Raw genomic sequence first — 16,431 nt, 5'->3', positions numbered from 1 at the left:
GATAATTGAAGATATCTAACGTAATTCTAATCAGAAGAGTAATTGGGCTTTTTGGGTGTGCGAATAGCGCGACGCTTTAATGTGGGCCTTTTCATGTCTCGGCTTGTGGCATGAGAATATGCAAACTCATGAGCAGCACATTCTTGGATCTTGGCCTACTTTCATATTCATCGGACCTATTTATACTTGGGTTTCTCTACTGCAATGTAATATGGTGAGCTGAAATAAAAAAAACCTGCCAGTTCATATTACAATTCATGTGATTGCGGGGTTCAATCCAACCATCCGATCATTAAAAAGTTTGAGTTCCATATTTTCTCTCTTATTGGATAGTGGAATTAAACTCCTCCCACAACTCCCTCATTATAGCATTTCCAGATTGAGAAAAGCCTTATTAGATAACTCGATGTCAAAATCCATCAAAACCAAATAGGCCTAGCCCCATCCTTGAAAATTGCCTAAGAAAAAGAAGTGTGTTGGTAGAAAATCGAGTTATCTAAACTTTCTGATTTTAATTGACAAGGTGCATTTATCCATATATTACATGGCTTGTATTCATATAGCATGAGATCAGAATAAAACAATAAAAATAAATAATTGAAAGGAAAACAGAGAAGGAACAGCGGGGCATGGAAATACTAAAAGCAAAACCGATGAAATGCCATAGCAAGCAGACAAGCAGTCTGATGTTTTGCATGTTGTTTTTGTGTGAGAGTGAGAAAACAGAGAAAGTAAGGGTTGTTTGTTTGTTTTGGGAAAAAGTAGAAAACAGAGTACCATGCATGAACACTGTCAGACTGCAAATATATGATCACCCTTCCAAACCATAATAAAACATATCAAAATACAATAACAACGACTGATGATTGCTCAGCAAGCAAGAAATTAAAAGTATCGGCCTTTCAAACTGGAATTTCCCAGAATGTCATTTCATTTCAATTACAACTGTCAACAAAACAGTAGCTAATTAATACTCAAAATCACACTCTCTGTTTTCTCTGTTTCTCTCTGTTTTTCTCTATTTCTCTCTGTTTCTCTCTGTTTTTCTCTGTTTTTCTCTGTTTTTCTCTGTTTCTAGCTATAGTTGCTTGCAACTCTGGTTACAATATTGTAATGACATATTTCCAACCCACACTCCGTCCCAAAAAGATCCCACTGACCACACTGACTACTTGATCAAAAAAGAAGGAGACAAATCAGACAAACTAATTAGAAAAGACTAATTAACAACTCGGAAATTAAGGTAAGCATATCACCCAATTAAGCAGTAACTAGCAGTAGTGAAGATGGAGGTAATATCAATGAATTAGGTTGTGGGAGAGTGAGAATCGAAGAAGAGATGGGGATAGTAATGCCGGAGAAGATTGAGGGCTCTGGAGGATCTGCTACAGTTGAACTTAGCCAACTGCTCGACGGAAAAGACACAGCAGCCTTGAGAGTACATGACGGTCTGAGCCACAGGAGAGTTGAGCAACACCTGCAGAAGCTGGTTGCGGCTCAGCCTCTCGAGCCCACCAGTGGTACGGCTACTCATTGGTTGAAGATGATCATCATCAAAACCAGTGGCGCTTGCAGAAGAGGTGTTGGGGGTGACGACGGGCATGGCTTGGAGCGCGGTGACCTGAGCCTGGAGGAACTTGACGTACTTGTAGGCTTCTTCGAAAACGGTAGCGGTGTCCATTTTTCTGTCTAAAGGAAGCAGCTTCTCAAGGCACCGAGTCTTGTCGCTGAGCTTCTGGCGCCGGCCGCGAGCCAGAGAGCTAGCGTGCGGAGATAGAGATGGAGATGGAGATGGAGATGGGGTTCCCGTTTTCCTAGTTCTAGGCTTAGCAGGAATTTCGTATGGTGAAAAAGACGAAGAGGGCAAGAGGGCGTTGTGGGTATTGTTGTTAGGTGGAAATAGCGGGAGGGGGGTAGAGAGATGGAGATTTTGGAAGTGAGGAGGGTCGAAGAGGCGAGGGCGTTTGTAAGATGAGGAAGAAGATGAAGAAGAGTAGGGGGAATTAAATGGGTCGAGAGGGAGGAGATCTGGTAAGTGATGGAAGATGGAAGAGCAGTCATTCATGGAGTCATACGGAGAAGGGTGGTGGACGGGGGTGGTGGTAGCACTGGAAGCACTGTGCATGGTGAACTCCAAGTTGAGATCAGGTGGGTTGTTATAAAACTGGTATTGTTGTTGATGGAGATGATAAAATGGAGGAGAAGTGGAAACGTTGGTGTTGCTTGGGCTTGGGATTGGGAAATAGTCTTGGTAATTGGAAATGGGTTCGTGCTTGGGCAGCCTCAGGATGGGGCTCTGCATCTGGGTCTGGATGTAGTCGGCTTCGGCGGCGGTTGTGAAGTTGAAGGTGGTGGTGGGGGAGTGGGTGGGAGTAGTAGTTATAAGGGTGTCTTGAGCGAATTCAGAGAAGGGAAGGGGCATTAGGGAGGAGGAGGACGACATTGCGTTTGGGTCGAGAGGGTCGTCGTGGGCGGCGGGGGTGGATAGGAAGGAGTGGAGGCTGAGGCCAGCGGAGGACAACATGGCGGTGAAGGTGGGGACCTCCTCTGCCTCCGCCTCCCAAGTGTTGGTTGTGTTGATTTCTTTTTGTGCTTTGGCCAACAATGACCTCATCAGCATCACCAACTCGCTATCTTCCATATTTCTCCTCTCTCTCTCTCTCTCTCTCTCTCTCTCTCGTGTAAAAATGAATGTGCGAGCAGAGCAACAATATGAATTATATGATATGGATATGCGGATATATATCATAGTAGATGAGTATGTAAATAGTGTCAGGGACGTTAGGGAAGGGACACGTGGGGCTCAGGAATTGGCCATCGTAGCATTAAGGCGGCTGTGATGTCAGGGTCCGTACACAGCACAGGCGCACAACGGGGGTACAGGTGTCGCTGCCCCTCCGCATTCTTTGTCGGTTTTTTTTTTTTTTTGTCTTTTTTCAATTTCAGTGCACACTCTTTCGCATTCGCATTTGGGCAACATGGGATCACATTTCTTGCGAGGGAAGGGAGAGAGCCAGCCCCCCAAAAGGGCAAATCTTTGTTGCTTTTGGAGGCAAAAAGAAAGGGGTAATTTGGGAGTTTCAGACTCCCCAGACATTTTTCTGATCACCGCAGTGCGGGGGAGAAGGAAGGACGATGATGATAGGCGTGTCTTTTCTTACACTTGCCACAGGCCTAGCTATACTACTAGTCTAGTACTGTTCCATTAGACACCCCCCCGAATTTACAAAATTGCCTCTCAATTACTCAAGCAAAGCAAACCGTATAATTTCTTCATCTGGATTGTAAGGAATTTGTTGCTCAATTAGTTACGGGTGTTTATTCCCTTACACTCGAGATCTTATGCTCGATTCCCTCTCCCCTCATAGTCACAATGCCCTTCTAATTTCCAAAATATGTCATTTTCCACATCGCATATATTATTCCACAACACCTCACACTTTGATCTCTCTGCCTTTTGCATTGCCTCCTAATTTGGCAAATTAACAAATGCATAACAACTTAATTACTTGTGATTCAATCACCATGCTTTATTTAACTCTGATTAGATATTAGGTTTTTAATATAAATAAATAACACAACCTTGACGTGAAGAGCAAGAGTTTCTTTTTAAGTATTTGCTTTACACACCTCAGACCTTAAGTTATCATGACAAAGGTTCAAACTCCATTATTATTCAACTTGTCACCATCCCCTTTTTCTGCATACATAAACATTGCTCAGACTGTGTAAACGCTCACACGTTAGTTTTCCCACCGCCCTTTCCCTAGTTAAAGTTCAAACCTTGAGAATTTAATATTTATTTATAAATAAATCAAAGCCAGCATGAGAATGCTTTCTTGTGAATTTCTATGTTGATATCAGAAATGGAGATGCAAAGTTTGCTTCACAAACTGTATAACCATTGGATTATATGCATAGGCCCCAACATTATTTTTTTTTAAATGTGGTTGATAATTACAGGCCTCTCATATTAGAGGATAAAATTCCTGGAAGTCAAATTGGGCTGAACAGAAATTAAAGACAAGCTAATGCCATGGACTAATCTTCTTCATTTCTTTTTTCATTTCTTTCTAAAATTAGAAGAGGGAGAAAAAGAAAAAAAAAACAAATGTTCTACTGGCTACATAATGAATTACAAATTACAAAGATGAAGAACTGTACACAAGAATGAGAAAGCAGCGGAAGGAATCATGTTTTGGAATGATTACCCAACTCCCCCACATTAAAGGGGGCAGCTGTAAAAATAAAATCGAAAAATCATTCCGAAACAATTAACGAGTTAGCCACTAATCCCACTGCTGGTTCCTGACGCTTGCCAAAGCTTGCTTCACCGATCCCACATAGCCTGATATATCGCAGGTCTGTGCTTTAACCAGTGCACCATTTCCCTGTCCAACTGAGAATTATTCACAACGGCATCTAGCATCGGACTGCCAAAAACTTTTGGAGAACTATTGAAACACCATATCCGATCCTTGGGCCAAGGTCTCTGGGGCTGCTTCTCCTGGAGAAGGAAAACATTGAAATAAGCTCCAAAAATAATAAAACAAGAAGCTCAACCGACAAGCAAAGAGAGTGTTTGTCTCAAACATCACAAAAGTCAATTGACTCCTTCAAATCCATCGTCCCTGGGAACTCTGCATTTCCATTTCAAAATAAAAAAATTGCACAATGCAGCAACTACGTCAACACCAAACAACGTGTTTATTATGTCCAAGTTTTTTTGAGGCATCTGGTATACAATTAAGTCAACTGATCAATTTGTGGCTTAAAACCTTATCAATCGAAGCAATATGTTTCTGTAAATAACATGAACCATGAAAACTTGCCCTGAATCCGTCTTTCCAGTTCATCTATTATCCACACAAAAAGATAAAGAAGTAGGTCTTGATCCCTAATGTAAGCCTTACTAACTGGAAAACCACAAGTCTCTCTACAGTTCGTCACATCTGCATCACACGTATCCTTTATCAGCTTAATTTATCTCTATTTGTTGCTCTCATCTTTCCAAAAGCTCACCATATTATCATAGCTTTCTCCAAATCTGCTAAAGATCATGCCAAGCTCCCTTTTTCTCTCTAGAATTTGGATTTCTGATGTAAACCAACCTCTAGAAAACATTTATACAAACAAATTCATCTGAAGCATTTCTTCTGATGAGAATATGGCTAGAAATATGGTATTCATTTTGAGAGAAAATGGCATGTAAAAGGCTGGACACAAAGGACTCACAAACTCTGTTAAGAATGCAATGCATAATACTTTAAAGAACCTAAAGGCACCAGAAAGAAAAACGAAAAACTGTAACTCACCATCCTCGTAAGCATAAATTTCACAGTCCTTGGGCCATAAACACGCTGCCGTGAAGGTTTCTGAACCTTGGCATAAAAAGAACCGAAGTCAGGTAATGACAAGCAGCCCTTACTTGCTCTAGCCAGGCTACAATCTGGCTCTGCACTTGTCTGGTTATACCAAAAAATCAGCTGCCCTAAACAATAATTCTCCCCATACGTCTTGCAATACTCCTGAAAACTCGATCCCAGTTTATCAGTGTACTTGGGGCCTAGGTCAAGTGGACTAATGTATACTGGTGGCGACGTTACTGTTTTGTATTCCTGTAAGTAAAATGAAGCATGCTTCAGAATCATAAATCAATTAGAAATTTTTTCTAGAGGATCTCATTAAGAAGACGTACCCGTATTCTAATGAAGCACCGTGTGTAAGCATAAATATGGATCAAGTCAGCAGCAGCATCGTGCCGAGACTTGTATGTACAGGGGAGATTCCGCACCTCATCTCTCAACCTTCCAAATAAACAATGAACTCCATAAAGTTGGCATTGTTTACAAAGTCAAAAGAAAGCATGAGAAAAATAACACAAGTATCTGCCACTCACCAAAGTAAAGATTTTTTAAGTTCATTCCATATGTCATCTGAACTTGATGGATCATGAGCAAGCATCTTGGTTTTGAGATCATTAAGCAAGTGCTCCTCCACATGAGGAGCCATGCTCTGAAGAAGCTCCTGAACAAGTGATCCTTCTCCCTTCCATATAAAGGAAACAGCTGCTTCAGGACTCAACCTCTCCAGTGGAGGTGGAGCATTCTTTGGGTTGCCAAAAACGCATCGCATAACATATCTCACCTGTAGATATCACAACAGATCTTCTTAATATAACAGAATTAAGAATTTTGACCTTTTAGTTATGACAGAGAATAAGGACCTACCCACTAAGCCTCATAAGGTAATTAGTTTCCCAACACAAAACGTTAAAGGTGAAATTTGAGAATTAACAAAAAGAAATCCTAACAAAGAATTCAATTGACAATAATAAAATGAGTGTATCAGTTTGGGTTCAAAACATGAGATGTGATTTTTAGTGATAGGAATTGCAAGCTGAGAAAAACAGCCAAGTTCAAAATCTTCATATCATGCAACTTTCCTACAAGGAAGCAGTATAACGAAGCCCACCCATAAGAGCCTATACCACAGTGTCATTATATCATGACAATGTGCTTGAGCACCACTCTCGGTACAAAAGGTATACACTAAATTACTTTAATATGTATTTAACAAAGTGATAAAGAAACAAAAGGATGACAAGCTCCTTTACGAATTGGAAAAAGGCAATCACCTTATCAAGAGTAACAGCCAAATTCTGAAGCCTTTGGTTGTACACTCCCTCAGCCTGTCATGCAAAAAGAAATAATAAGCAAGGGAGCACCCAGGCAGGCATGATAACACCTACACACACACACACACAGAGAGAAACAGAGATAGTCAACAACACTCACCTGAACCTCAGCATCACTCTTCTCAACCTCAAGACAAATATCTGAAAAATACTTCCTTTTTTCTTCCAAATTATGCTTTAAAATCTCCTCAGGAAGCTTTGTTCTTTCAAAATTGATAAACCTCACCTTCAACCAAAATGAAAGTGACAGGAGAGTAAATGATAGTTGATTTCAAAAATTACCAAAAACGAAAAAATTGAGGAAGCAGGAAGGTCACATACCAAGCGAGCCGAATATGCAATCACCCAATCTGGCAACCCACCCAGCAAACAACTGCCTAAACCAGCCCTTCCCAAGTCAAGATAATCCTCCTCAGATACTGAATTGGACTCGCAAGCTTCCAACATTAACTGATGACGATCAAGAATTCCATGCCAGTCCTTCAGCACCTGGTGAATGCACAACACTCTAGTTAATAAAAATTAAAATGACTTTAAAAGATAAAAGAGAAGAATACCAACAACACTTCAATGGCTCCCCTCAAGAGGAACCTGAGCCTCTTAAGACTAGAGTACAGCAATTATTTTCTACTACCTTTTGAAAAGCTCCTTCGCCTGTCAAATTCAAGTAGCTTCCCCGGCAAACTTGGCTGCCACACAAACAAACTGATGCTTCGTATTCTTCCTTACTCTGTCAAAAAATAGATTGGCACCAATTGTTACACACTTAGTCATGAAGATTGCAATCTAGTGTAAATGAGACCCATAGGCAAAAGAGGCATACCTCTGTAACAGAATTGTAGTCGAATGTGATCTCCTCCCCATATTGAATTCCTCGTACAGTGTAGATTCCAATCTGGTAACGACCATCTACAGCAGTAACTCTGTATTCAACAAACACTAGATGTTTATAGAACTGGCAGGAAAAGTTAAAACTAAACTAAAATCTTGCAATTCTAAAGCAAGAAATTAATTTTACTACAAGTACTTCTGTCCAATATAAGACCAAAAGAGGCCTTTTTGTTATCAGCAAAAAGAAGCCTTCATAACACAGAATCAAGCCATATTTAACTCTCGCACTTCTTACGGCAGTGCTAAGCATAAACAATGAATAAAAAAAGGGAACCTGTCTTTATTAAGTGTTGATACAATCATTCAAATTACAGCAATAAAGATCAAACAGATTCATTTAAGCCTGTGTTATCCAGAATTGAATACTCAGGAAATAAATTTCCAGAAAAAGCTATGTTCTTACACCAAAACATGAAGTGCTCTTCACATCTTAAGTGCAAACAAACTACAACAAAAAACTGTCAACTACAACAAGCACAATGGTTCACAGGGATGTGATAATTTATATGTCAAAATATGCAAGGTGAATTTCAAATTGGCAAGAGAACAACAAAACTTACTTTGCTTCACAATTAGGTCGGCACGAGTGACAAATTCTACTTGCGTAGTTTGCTTTATGCATAGCATCCACAACAACTAAATCATACCCATCGGCGTCACCCTGCAAAATAATTATGAATGATCAGATGTCCGCAAAGAAAATAAAACTACATATGAAATTGTGCAAGTGAAATTGTGCAAGTGAACAGCACCTTGGGCCTCTCGAGATAAATGTTGTAAAATTCAGGAGCTGGATCTTTATTATTTTTCTGCAAAGATCGAATCCCGTCTTGCTTCTCGAACCACTTCCAAACAGGATAAACCTGAAGCATGGTAATTAGGAATCTTCATAACCGAAATTGCAGTAACAAAATATATATATATATATATATATATATACACCGTTATCGCCTTTAAAAGAAAAAAATTGCAGTGAGGGTATGAAATAAGGCAGCATGATAAATATGCAACCATACCTCCCCCAAAAATTCCACAACAAAATCTTCTTCTCCAAAACCACCTTCTTTGTTACAAACGACACCAAGCCCCTGACAACAATTAAAGAACATCAAAAAGTCAACACCCTATGTCTTGGGTGAAATGCAGCAAATAACACATGAAATACAAGGGTTTGGGGAGGAGGGGGGTGTTGGTGTGTGGGGTGTGTGTGGTTTGTTTTGTGAATAGCAGAAGGTTAACTTACTACAATAAATTGATGATATGGATTTACCTTTCTATAAGCAACATATTTGTCATCACGTCGACTGTCTATGGCTTTCAATATACCTTGACACATTTTCATAGTTCGCACATCACCATTCTCCTCAGCAGCATTAAGGATTTCTTCAACAACAGGGCGCAGAGGATATATCATAGGCGTATTTCCACTCCCAGTGTACTGCCTAACTTGCTTATTCAATGTGCAGAGGAGCACATCTTCGATAAACAAATGCTTCTCCGAAAGAGGCCAATCCAACTCCTCTGGCATGGAATCCAGTAAAAGGTTGTGACTATAGGGATCAATTCCGTAAACTTCTTGCTCTATAACTTCATCTCCAAGCATTTTCCTTGGCTTGTAATCTTTTACTTCAGGGAGCTCCATATCAGCCTCCTCAATTCCATTCTTCTGAGAATTAAACTTCTCAACATAGTCATCTGGTAAAGAAACCTGCATTTTCCGCCTCACATCCTCCTCATTGGATACAATAACATATTCCTCAATGACTTCATATTTCCTCGTAACAGGAGGAACCAAGCTTGATTTTGTCATGCGAGCACCCCACTCACGATCATCAGTCATAGAATCAAAACCCTCATCAGATGTAAAGCTTCCATCTGCTCTTGACTGCCCAGTTTGACTTTCTGACCTCAATTCCAAGTCACTTTCTGTATCTGAGGCAGTACTCTCACTATTGCTCTTGCTACCTCCAGAAGACCTGTCAAGATCATCAGAGGTTTCACTTTCTGAATCCATAGATTTTTTATTCAATCTGGATAAACGCCTTCTGATTTCTCGATCAGAAGCATATTCTCCATAATCCAGACCACCATTCAAAAAGGAAGTACCATTACTCCTATTCGAATACTTCTTTTCAGTTGCTACTTTATTCAGCTTCTTTTTATACTTGGAGGCAGAAGAGAGCCCTGAAAACCTATCATCTTCCCATGACTTGATCAACTCATCTCTTTCATGAGAAGACTTAGAAGCACATTCTAAACGCGTGGCAAGTTGAATGAATAATGTTATAACGTGATTCATGTCTCCAGCATCACCCCGATTCTTTGCTCTGCACACAATAAACAATATAAGAGAGAGAGAGAGAGAGAGAGAGAGAGAGAGAGAGAGAGAGAGGTTCACATTGGTACTAGAAAAAGGTTCTGATTAGTATACATGATCAAGGATTACCCATACAAGCCAAAAATGAAAAAGAACTTACTTTATTGCATCCCTGCACATTCGACTGATATCTTCCTTGACAGAACTCAATCCTCGGCGAATGTAATGACCATTTCTCATTCTATCCTGAATTTCTGCAACCTGGTAAAGAAAAAGTCACAACAAAGTTTCAGAACACATTTATATTATAATATATAAGAAAATGATGAACACAAATAAAACAAATAAAAAAAGAAAACAAAGAAAGAAAGAAAACTACCAAAAAAACCATCTCAAATACGAAAATAAAGAAGGCAAATGACAACCAGTACCTTGGGGACAAAAAAATCAAAGGTATTCTCTTTCATAATATCCTTCAGACTTGAAGCAACAAATTCCTCCATCTTCTTGTAACCATGTTCGGATTTCTTAATGGATAATCGCCTCATGCGAGCATCCCTAGATAGAATGGATGAGGACCGTCTAGCATCAAACAGTTTTGAACGTTTGTACAAACTTCCCCGGAATGATTGATTTGCTGTCTCCCTCTTATCCACACTATCAAAGTACTCTTTCAGTTCACTAAAATCATCCATATCGTTACCTAGAACCTTACTTTTGGAAACAGATGAAGATTTCTCAGTGATGTGTTTCAGACTCCTTAGTTTCGAATGGGATTCCTCAAATATCTTTATACCATGTGAACTTCGGGTCTTGATCCAGTTTAGATTCTGAAATTTACTGACCAACTCGCCAAACTGGTTGCAGCCTCTGATATCTACGGTAGATAAACAAGGAAGTGCACCAAGAATCTCTTCAAGTGTGTGGGGAGTGATGTTGGTGCAACCAATTAGAACCATAGAATTAATCTTTTCTTTTCCATAACCACTCTGCAACCAAACAATTAGATTAAACTTAAGAGGACGTAAATAAATTTCCTACTTTTCAATAGGTGCAAAAAATAGTAAAACCTACCATAATGTTCACAATCATGGAATCAGTGCAGCTAGGGCCCAAGGATGACATGTCAACCTGTCTGGAAATATCCTTGTAAAACCTGACGGCAGCTCTCCAGTGCTTACAGGTTAAAGAAGCAAGGGCAAGAGATTTCATGTCTAGTCTCAAGAAATGGAAGACTCGTGCCAGCACTTGCCCATCCAATAAACCCCAGCTTCCCATCTCTGGGCTCATACTCTCTTCTTTGTTGAAAGAAGTATCACCACATAAATCCTCAAATGTAGATTCATCCTTTGCTACTGTTTGCAAGTCCTCTCCCATGTCATATTCTTCTTCACTTTCATCAACCAGCAACCTGGCTCTTTTGGCAATACGTGCATCACCATCTGCAGTAACCCCCCAATAGATTATGACAGACACCAAAGTTCAAGGTGAAAGGAAATCAAACACATCATATGTATAGATATGACATGGGAAAATGATGAGCAGAGCACCAAAATATGATTTAAAAGAAAAATAAATAAAATATCGCATAATGTCCTGAAAAAAAAAAATTGAGCTGAAAACAAATGAAGGCTAATGGAGATTCAAATTGACCAGATCATACCTGCTTTCCAATACATGTGCTTCTCCAACTCTTTTTTGGGCTGCTTTGCATTAAGCCATGGGTCTAAAACATCATTTATGGCGGCAGCAAACTCCCGGCTTTTGTAAGATTTCATCACCAATTCATGAAGCTTTCCACAGGTATAGCCAATGAACTGAGGGTGCAGGTTGTGGAACCAACTCAACTTTGTGTTTGATTCGTCAAATACAGCACTTTGAGATTGTGAAGGAGCTAGCCCTGAAGTATTGCTAGATGTTATGTTCTTCTCCTGCTGATTCATATCAGTAGCTTCAGAAGTCTCGGCGGCAGAACTAACTGGAACCCAGACTTTATCAAATTTCCGGAAAACACTGCTATGATTTAGAATCACTCCTTGATCAACCAAGACCTGTAGCTCAGAAAATGATGAAGGTCCTCGTTCATGCCCAGCACCATCAAGGTAGTACCAGTCACCCAAATGCAATTGCAAGTCATCAACTGTGCAAACACGGTCTTTGTTGATGTTAATGGAGGTAATGCATTTCGAAGAGCCTTGTGAACCTCGGTCACTAACTGGTTTCAACTGAGAATCACCTTCTCCCGATGATCTCTTCCCATCACTGCCTGCAGAATATGACCGAGCAGACCTTGATGTATACCTCTCCATTCCCCGAACTTTCATGCGAGGCTCAGAAACAAATGAACCATGGTCTTTAACAACACATGCATTTATCCTGACTACCGGAAGCATAGTTCCTTTTACTCCTTTTATGACAGTAGTCTTAATTTGAGTTGTTCTGATTGTACCACTACAATCACTCATCTCATCTGGACATGAAAAAGCCCAACTAGGTAGATCAAGCCTTCTGCTCTGTGAAGGATAATACAATTCATCTTTTCTATGCCATCGAGGGTCTTCATACCCAGACTTTGGCATCTGGCATAATGGGAAACCATCATTGACAACAAGTTTCTTCCTAGAAGACCTCTCTTGTGAAGCTTCATCATTCCTCTTCCAATCACCACCCTTGCATGACCATCGACCAGAGAACCAGTCACCAGAATCACCACAAGAAAAACCAGAGTCCTTGTCAGAGGGTGCAGTCAACCTGATTTCTGCAGCTTCTTTTATTTTAATGTCAGAATATCCTGGTTCCTCAGTTTTCTGATCATACTGTTCACCATCATGACCTTGAGTGAAGCCTGTAAATTCCAAGAGATGTGTAAGTTAACACTTGTATTTCTCATAACTTTTCAACTCTAAGGCTGTAAATATTATGTTCCAAATACAATTACATCAGTTTCACATCCTATTTAGATTTCACATTCTACTTCATCAGAACATATAAACTTGATGTTCTATTTAACTCTCACATTCTAAGGAGTCAGAGCTGATTCAAAAATCAACAAAAAGAAGAGGATGAAACAAGCAAGCAAACAATTATGTGAAAATGAAACTTGAGGAACCAATATGTACCTTCTGTGTTTCTCCATCCTTCTCGTTCTGCATGTTCAAATGACATTTGCAAAACCTCTACAAAACGACAAAAAACTTAAAAACATGACAAAAACGAAGAAATCTCCACACAAAATATAAATGACATAAGAGTATAACATGTGACAACAAAACACAATTTATCAAATATCAATTAAAGGTGTAACCAGAAAAGAAAATATCAATTAAAGGTTTTAAAAATAATAATAACAATAATAATTAGACGAAACATACCTCCAACAGCTTCAAGCTCCCTGCCAGGAATAACTGTAAAACCCTCCATCAGGGCTCCAACCCTTTCTTCAATGTGGAGATCTTTTAAAGGCTCAGAAGCAGTTATACCAACATCTGCACAGAATCCTGGCGGCAGCAAAGTGATTGCTGCTTCCTTTCCACTCTGAGTATCATACTGCCCAGTATCTCCAGTATCTGCCAATAGATTACCAGAAGCTTCCGGAGGGCTTACTAGTCGAGTTATAGAGTCTGATACAATGGATGGGAAATTTACAGTTACCAGTGGTGAAACTGCATTTTCAACGGTTACCCACCTATCACTCTCTGAGTGCTTGACCATGTGATCAGACATCAGAGCTCCTTCTTCAACAAGTGTTTTAAGTTCACATAACTTTGAAGGCCCACGTTCCACACCATAATAATCGAGGTAAAACCATTTCCCTGTGGATGAATCAGTAACCACTGGGACATGTGGTGGCGTGTCACATATATCCATATCTTCTTCCATAGAAGGCAGCTCTTCAGGAGGGGCTACACTGATTTGAGAAGTTTCTTTGCAATTTACACTGGGAATTTGAGTCGGCTCTTCTTTGAGAGATTCACAGTTGGCATTTGTCTCCACAGATCCATTAATGTCAGGCACAGTGCTTCTATCTTGAGATTCTTTAGCGGATGAATATGAGTCTTTTCCACTGGGATCCTTCTGCACCAGCTTATCTTCTTGCCCTCTCTTACCATAATGGGAGCTCCGCCTTTCAGTTGCTCCACTTTTCCGACTTGTCTCTCGATGATTATTAGGCCTACTCCGATCATGTGGGGACCGCTCCAAATAGTTTGGAGAGTGATCCCTGCGGTCATGGTATCGAGGTCGATCTTGTGGAGACAGACTGCGGTTTCTATGATCATACTGACGACTCCTATCATATGGAGATCTTTCCTGGCCAAGTGGAGATCTCTCACGACCATATGGTGATCTCTCACGTCCATATGGTGATCTCTCACGACCATATGGTGATTTCTCACGACCATATGGTGATTTCTCACGACCATATGGGGACCTCTCATGGACATATGGAGATCTTTCCCGGCGCATTGGACTCCTATCCCGGTGATCATAATACCGGACCCTGTCACGTGGGGACCGCTCAGAATGACCTGGACTTCTCCCATGCCTGTCATAAACCACTCTGGAAGACAAAGTAGATTCATAATGCCTGGAGGGGTACTTGTCTGCTGCAACTCTTGAAGAAGAAGGATTCCGATAAGACCTCTCCACAGAACGGCGTGAATAATGCTCAGGGTGGGCAGAGCGATTGGTGTCATCAGAAAGCCTGCGACTTTTTGCACCTGGATAATCTGCATAGTCTCCATAGTGCTTGCGCTCACTGATACTTGAATCGGTACCATACCTTTTTAACCGATTAACAGGAGGGTACTCCCTGGGATAGTACTTACCATTGCTGTACTCATTTTTGTACACTCCGTCCTCGTCAACAATTTTTGAACTGATCCTTATACTCCTCTCTGAACCAGTCTCCCACCTGGCCGTACTCTTGCTCTGCTGACTTCCACTTCTATTAAATTCTTTCCTTCTAAAAGCATCATCGTTTGAATACTTCCCAGAAGGTGACGTCCTCTCACGCTCAAATTTCCAGCCTTTGTCCTTACCCATATCATACCTACGCATTTTACTGTGACCGTAGTCATCTCTGGCCACTTCCCCTTTCTGCCATCTATCTGGAATGAACTCGCCTTTCTCAATTTCATCCTTGGGTGGTCTCCACGACCCGAATTCAGCTTCCCCTTTTCTGGTCCTCTCCGGAACTATCTCTCCTTTTTCTATGTCCCCTCTTCGCCATTTCCCAGAAAAGGACTCTCCTTTCTCCACCTCACTTCTCCTCCATTTCTCACCAACAATCTCTCCCTTCTCAATCTCAATTCTTCTCGATTTCTCTGGCACGAATTCACCATTCTCCACCTCCACTTTGGGCCACTTCAAAGTCCCCAATTCACCCTCTTCCACTTCCTCCTTCTTTTCCTCAGCATTTTCACCATTCTCAGCTTCTTTTGAAACACAGTTACCACCTTTATCCAATCCCAATTCGCTTCCTTCAGATTCTACGTTCTTCGAAAACCCGGGCTTCTTGACGACTTTCTTCTTGGGCTTCATTACCTTCACTATCTTCTTCTTCTTAACCGGCTTGGAATTGAAGCCATTGTTAGCAGTCTTGCCTCCGCAAAGCGTAGTCTTGTCCTGAATTGGAAACCTGTCCATGATATTATGCTGCAAAGGCATGCATGCGACGCCTCCATCGCCCATGGAAATCCCAACCCTCTTCTCCGAATCCCAAAACCCTAATTGTCCCCTTCCCCGGGGCTCTCGATGCTCATACTGCAATTCGCTTCAACTGTCTTCCTCTGTCGAATCCTCGCTCCAATTGAAAACCCTATTTTCCACAAATTCAACAAACAAATCAATACAAACCCAATGTAGGGTTTCAATGTCAAATACACGCATGCATAAATACTGAAAAATGAAGCATAAAAACCTCGAATTCAATAAGCTTTGAAAATCAAAACCCTAACCCATGAAGTTAAAAAGGATAATTGAAATCGTAAGGAGGAAAATTACGAGTTACCCAGAAAATTTTGACGAGCTGAGTGAATAGATCGGCGCGAAAAATCTAGCTGGCGAAGCGAAACAACGTGTGAAAAAGAGAGACTTGACGAAGACAGATCGATAAACAGCGAGAATTGAAAGCTCCAAGATGAATCTCTCTCTCTTTCTCTCTCTCTCTCTCAGAGTTTGTGTGTGTCTATCTGTTCGTTCCTCTCTCTCTTCTTGTTGCTGTTCTTGTTGGTCTGAAAGACGAAACCTCCGTCTTGTTATATTTCTTTTTTATTTTTATTTTCTCCTTATTTCCGATCTTTGCCCTTTGGGGTTGTGTTACGATTGTGAGAGTCGTGGGGGTACGTTGATAAAATTACCAGAATATCCTTGGGGTCTTGGTCTACGTAGAAACAGATTCGTTAACTAGTTACCATAACTTATAAGAGACCGGCCTTCAGTTTAACCGACTCCAGTTTCATAAAATAAATTTAAAATAAAAAATTTAACCGCCTCCAATAGTTTCACTAGCATAAGAGCTCCCCTT

The 16,431-nt window shown here is 40.6% G+C and overlaps 2 protein-coding genes across 3 annotated transcripts; both read right to left on the bottom strand.

Annotated features, from left to right (window-relative positions):
- Positions 1 to 901: 901 nt before the first annotated feature.
- Positions 902 to 2,687, bottom strand: LOC148918195 (basic helix-loop-helix (bHLH) DNA-binding superfamily protein). Its single transcript, XM_089050885.1, has one exon. It carries the CDS (start codon positions 2,639 to 2,641, stop codon positions 1,307 to 1,309), a length of 1,335 nt encoding a protein of 444 aa, XP_088907011.1. The 5' UTR covers positions 2,642 to 2,687; the 3' UTR covers positions 902 to 1,306.
- A 1,350-nt stretch (positions 2,688 to 4,037) lies between these two features.
- On the bottom strand, positions 4,038 to 16,164 carry SDG2 (SET domain protein 2). 2 transcript variants are annotated; one of them, XM_008231904.3, is made up of 20 exons: positions 15,916 to 16,164; positions 13,277 to 15,723; positions 13,025 to 13,081; positions 11,569 to 12,750; positions 10,980 to 11,347; positions 10,337 to 10,894; positions 10,066 to 10,166; positions 8,859 to 9,915; positions 8,605 to 8,676; positions 8,341 to 8,451; positions 8,149 to 8,249; positions 7,521 to 7,620; positions 7,332 to 7,427; positions 7,019 to 7,186; positions 6,798 to 6,923; positions 6,638 to 6,691; positions 5,900 to 6,147; positions 5,699 to 5,807; positions 5,316 to 5,618; positions 4,038 to 4,507 (listed from the first exon to the last, which is right to left on the bottom strand). In XM_008231904.3, exons 2-20 carry the CDS (start codon positions 15,594 to 15,596, stop codon positions 4,331 to 4,333), a joined length of 7,308 nt encoding a protein of 2,435 aa, XP_008230126.2. In that variant the 5' UTR covers positions 15,597 to 15,723; positions 15,916 to 16,164; the 3' UTR covers positions 4,038 to 4,330. The 2 variants fall into 2 exon arrangements, with proteins under 2 accessions (XP_008230126.2, XP_088906337.1); XM_089050211.1 differs by having other exon boundaries at positions 15,909 to 16,049.
- Positions 16,165 to 16,431: the final 267 nt, after the last annotated feature.

The sequence above is a fragment of the Prunus mume genome, linkage group LG4 (genome assembly GCF_029339155.1).
Source record: "Prunus mume cultivar Tortuosa linkage group LG4, ASM2933915v1, whole genome shotgun sequence".
In the NCBI taxonomy this organism is placed as follows: Eukaryota; Viridiplantae; Streptophyta; class Magnoliopsida; order Rosales; family Rosaceae; genus Prunus; species Prunus mume.
Note: the sequence above shows the minus strand (reverse complement) of the source record. Positions and strands in the feature narration are given on the sequence as shown.

Excerpts from the sequence above, each read along its gene's own strand:
- LOC148918195 (XM_089050885.1), bottom strand. The coding sequence starts at position 2,641 with ATGGAAGATAGCGAGTTGGTGATGCTGATGAGGTCATTGTTGGCCAAA.
- SDG2 (XM_008231904.3), bottom strand. The coding sequence starts at position 15,596 with ATGGGCGATGGAGGCGTCGCATGCATGCCTTTGCAGCATAATATCATG. Across the intron at positions 13,082-13,276 it reads GGAGCTTGAAGCTGTTGGAG|AGGTTTTGCAAATGTCATTT; the intron begins GTATGTTTCGTC and ends GTCGTTTTGTAG. Across the intron at positions 12,751-13,024 it reads AGGATGGAGAAACACAGAAG|GCTTCACTCAAGGTCATGAT; the intron begins GTACATATTGGT and ends TGGAATTTACAG.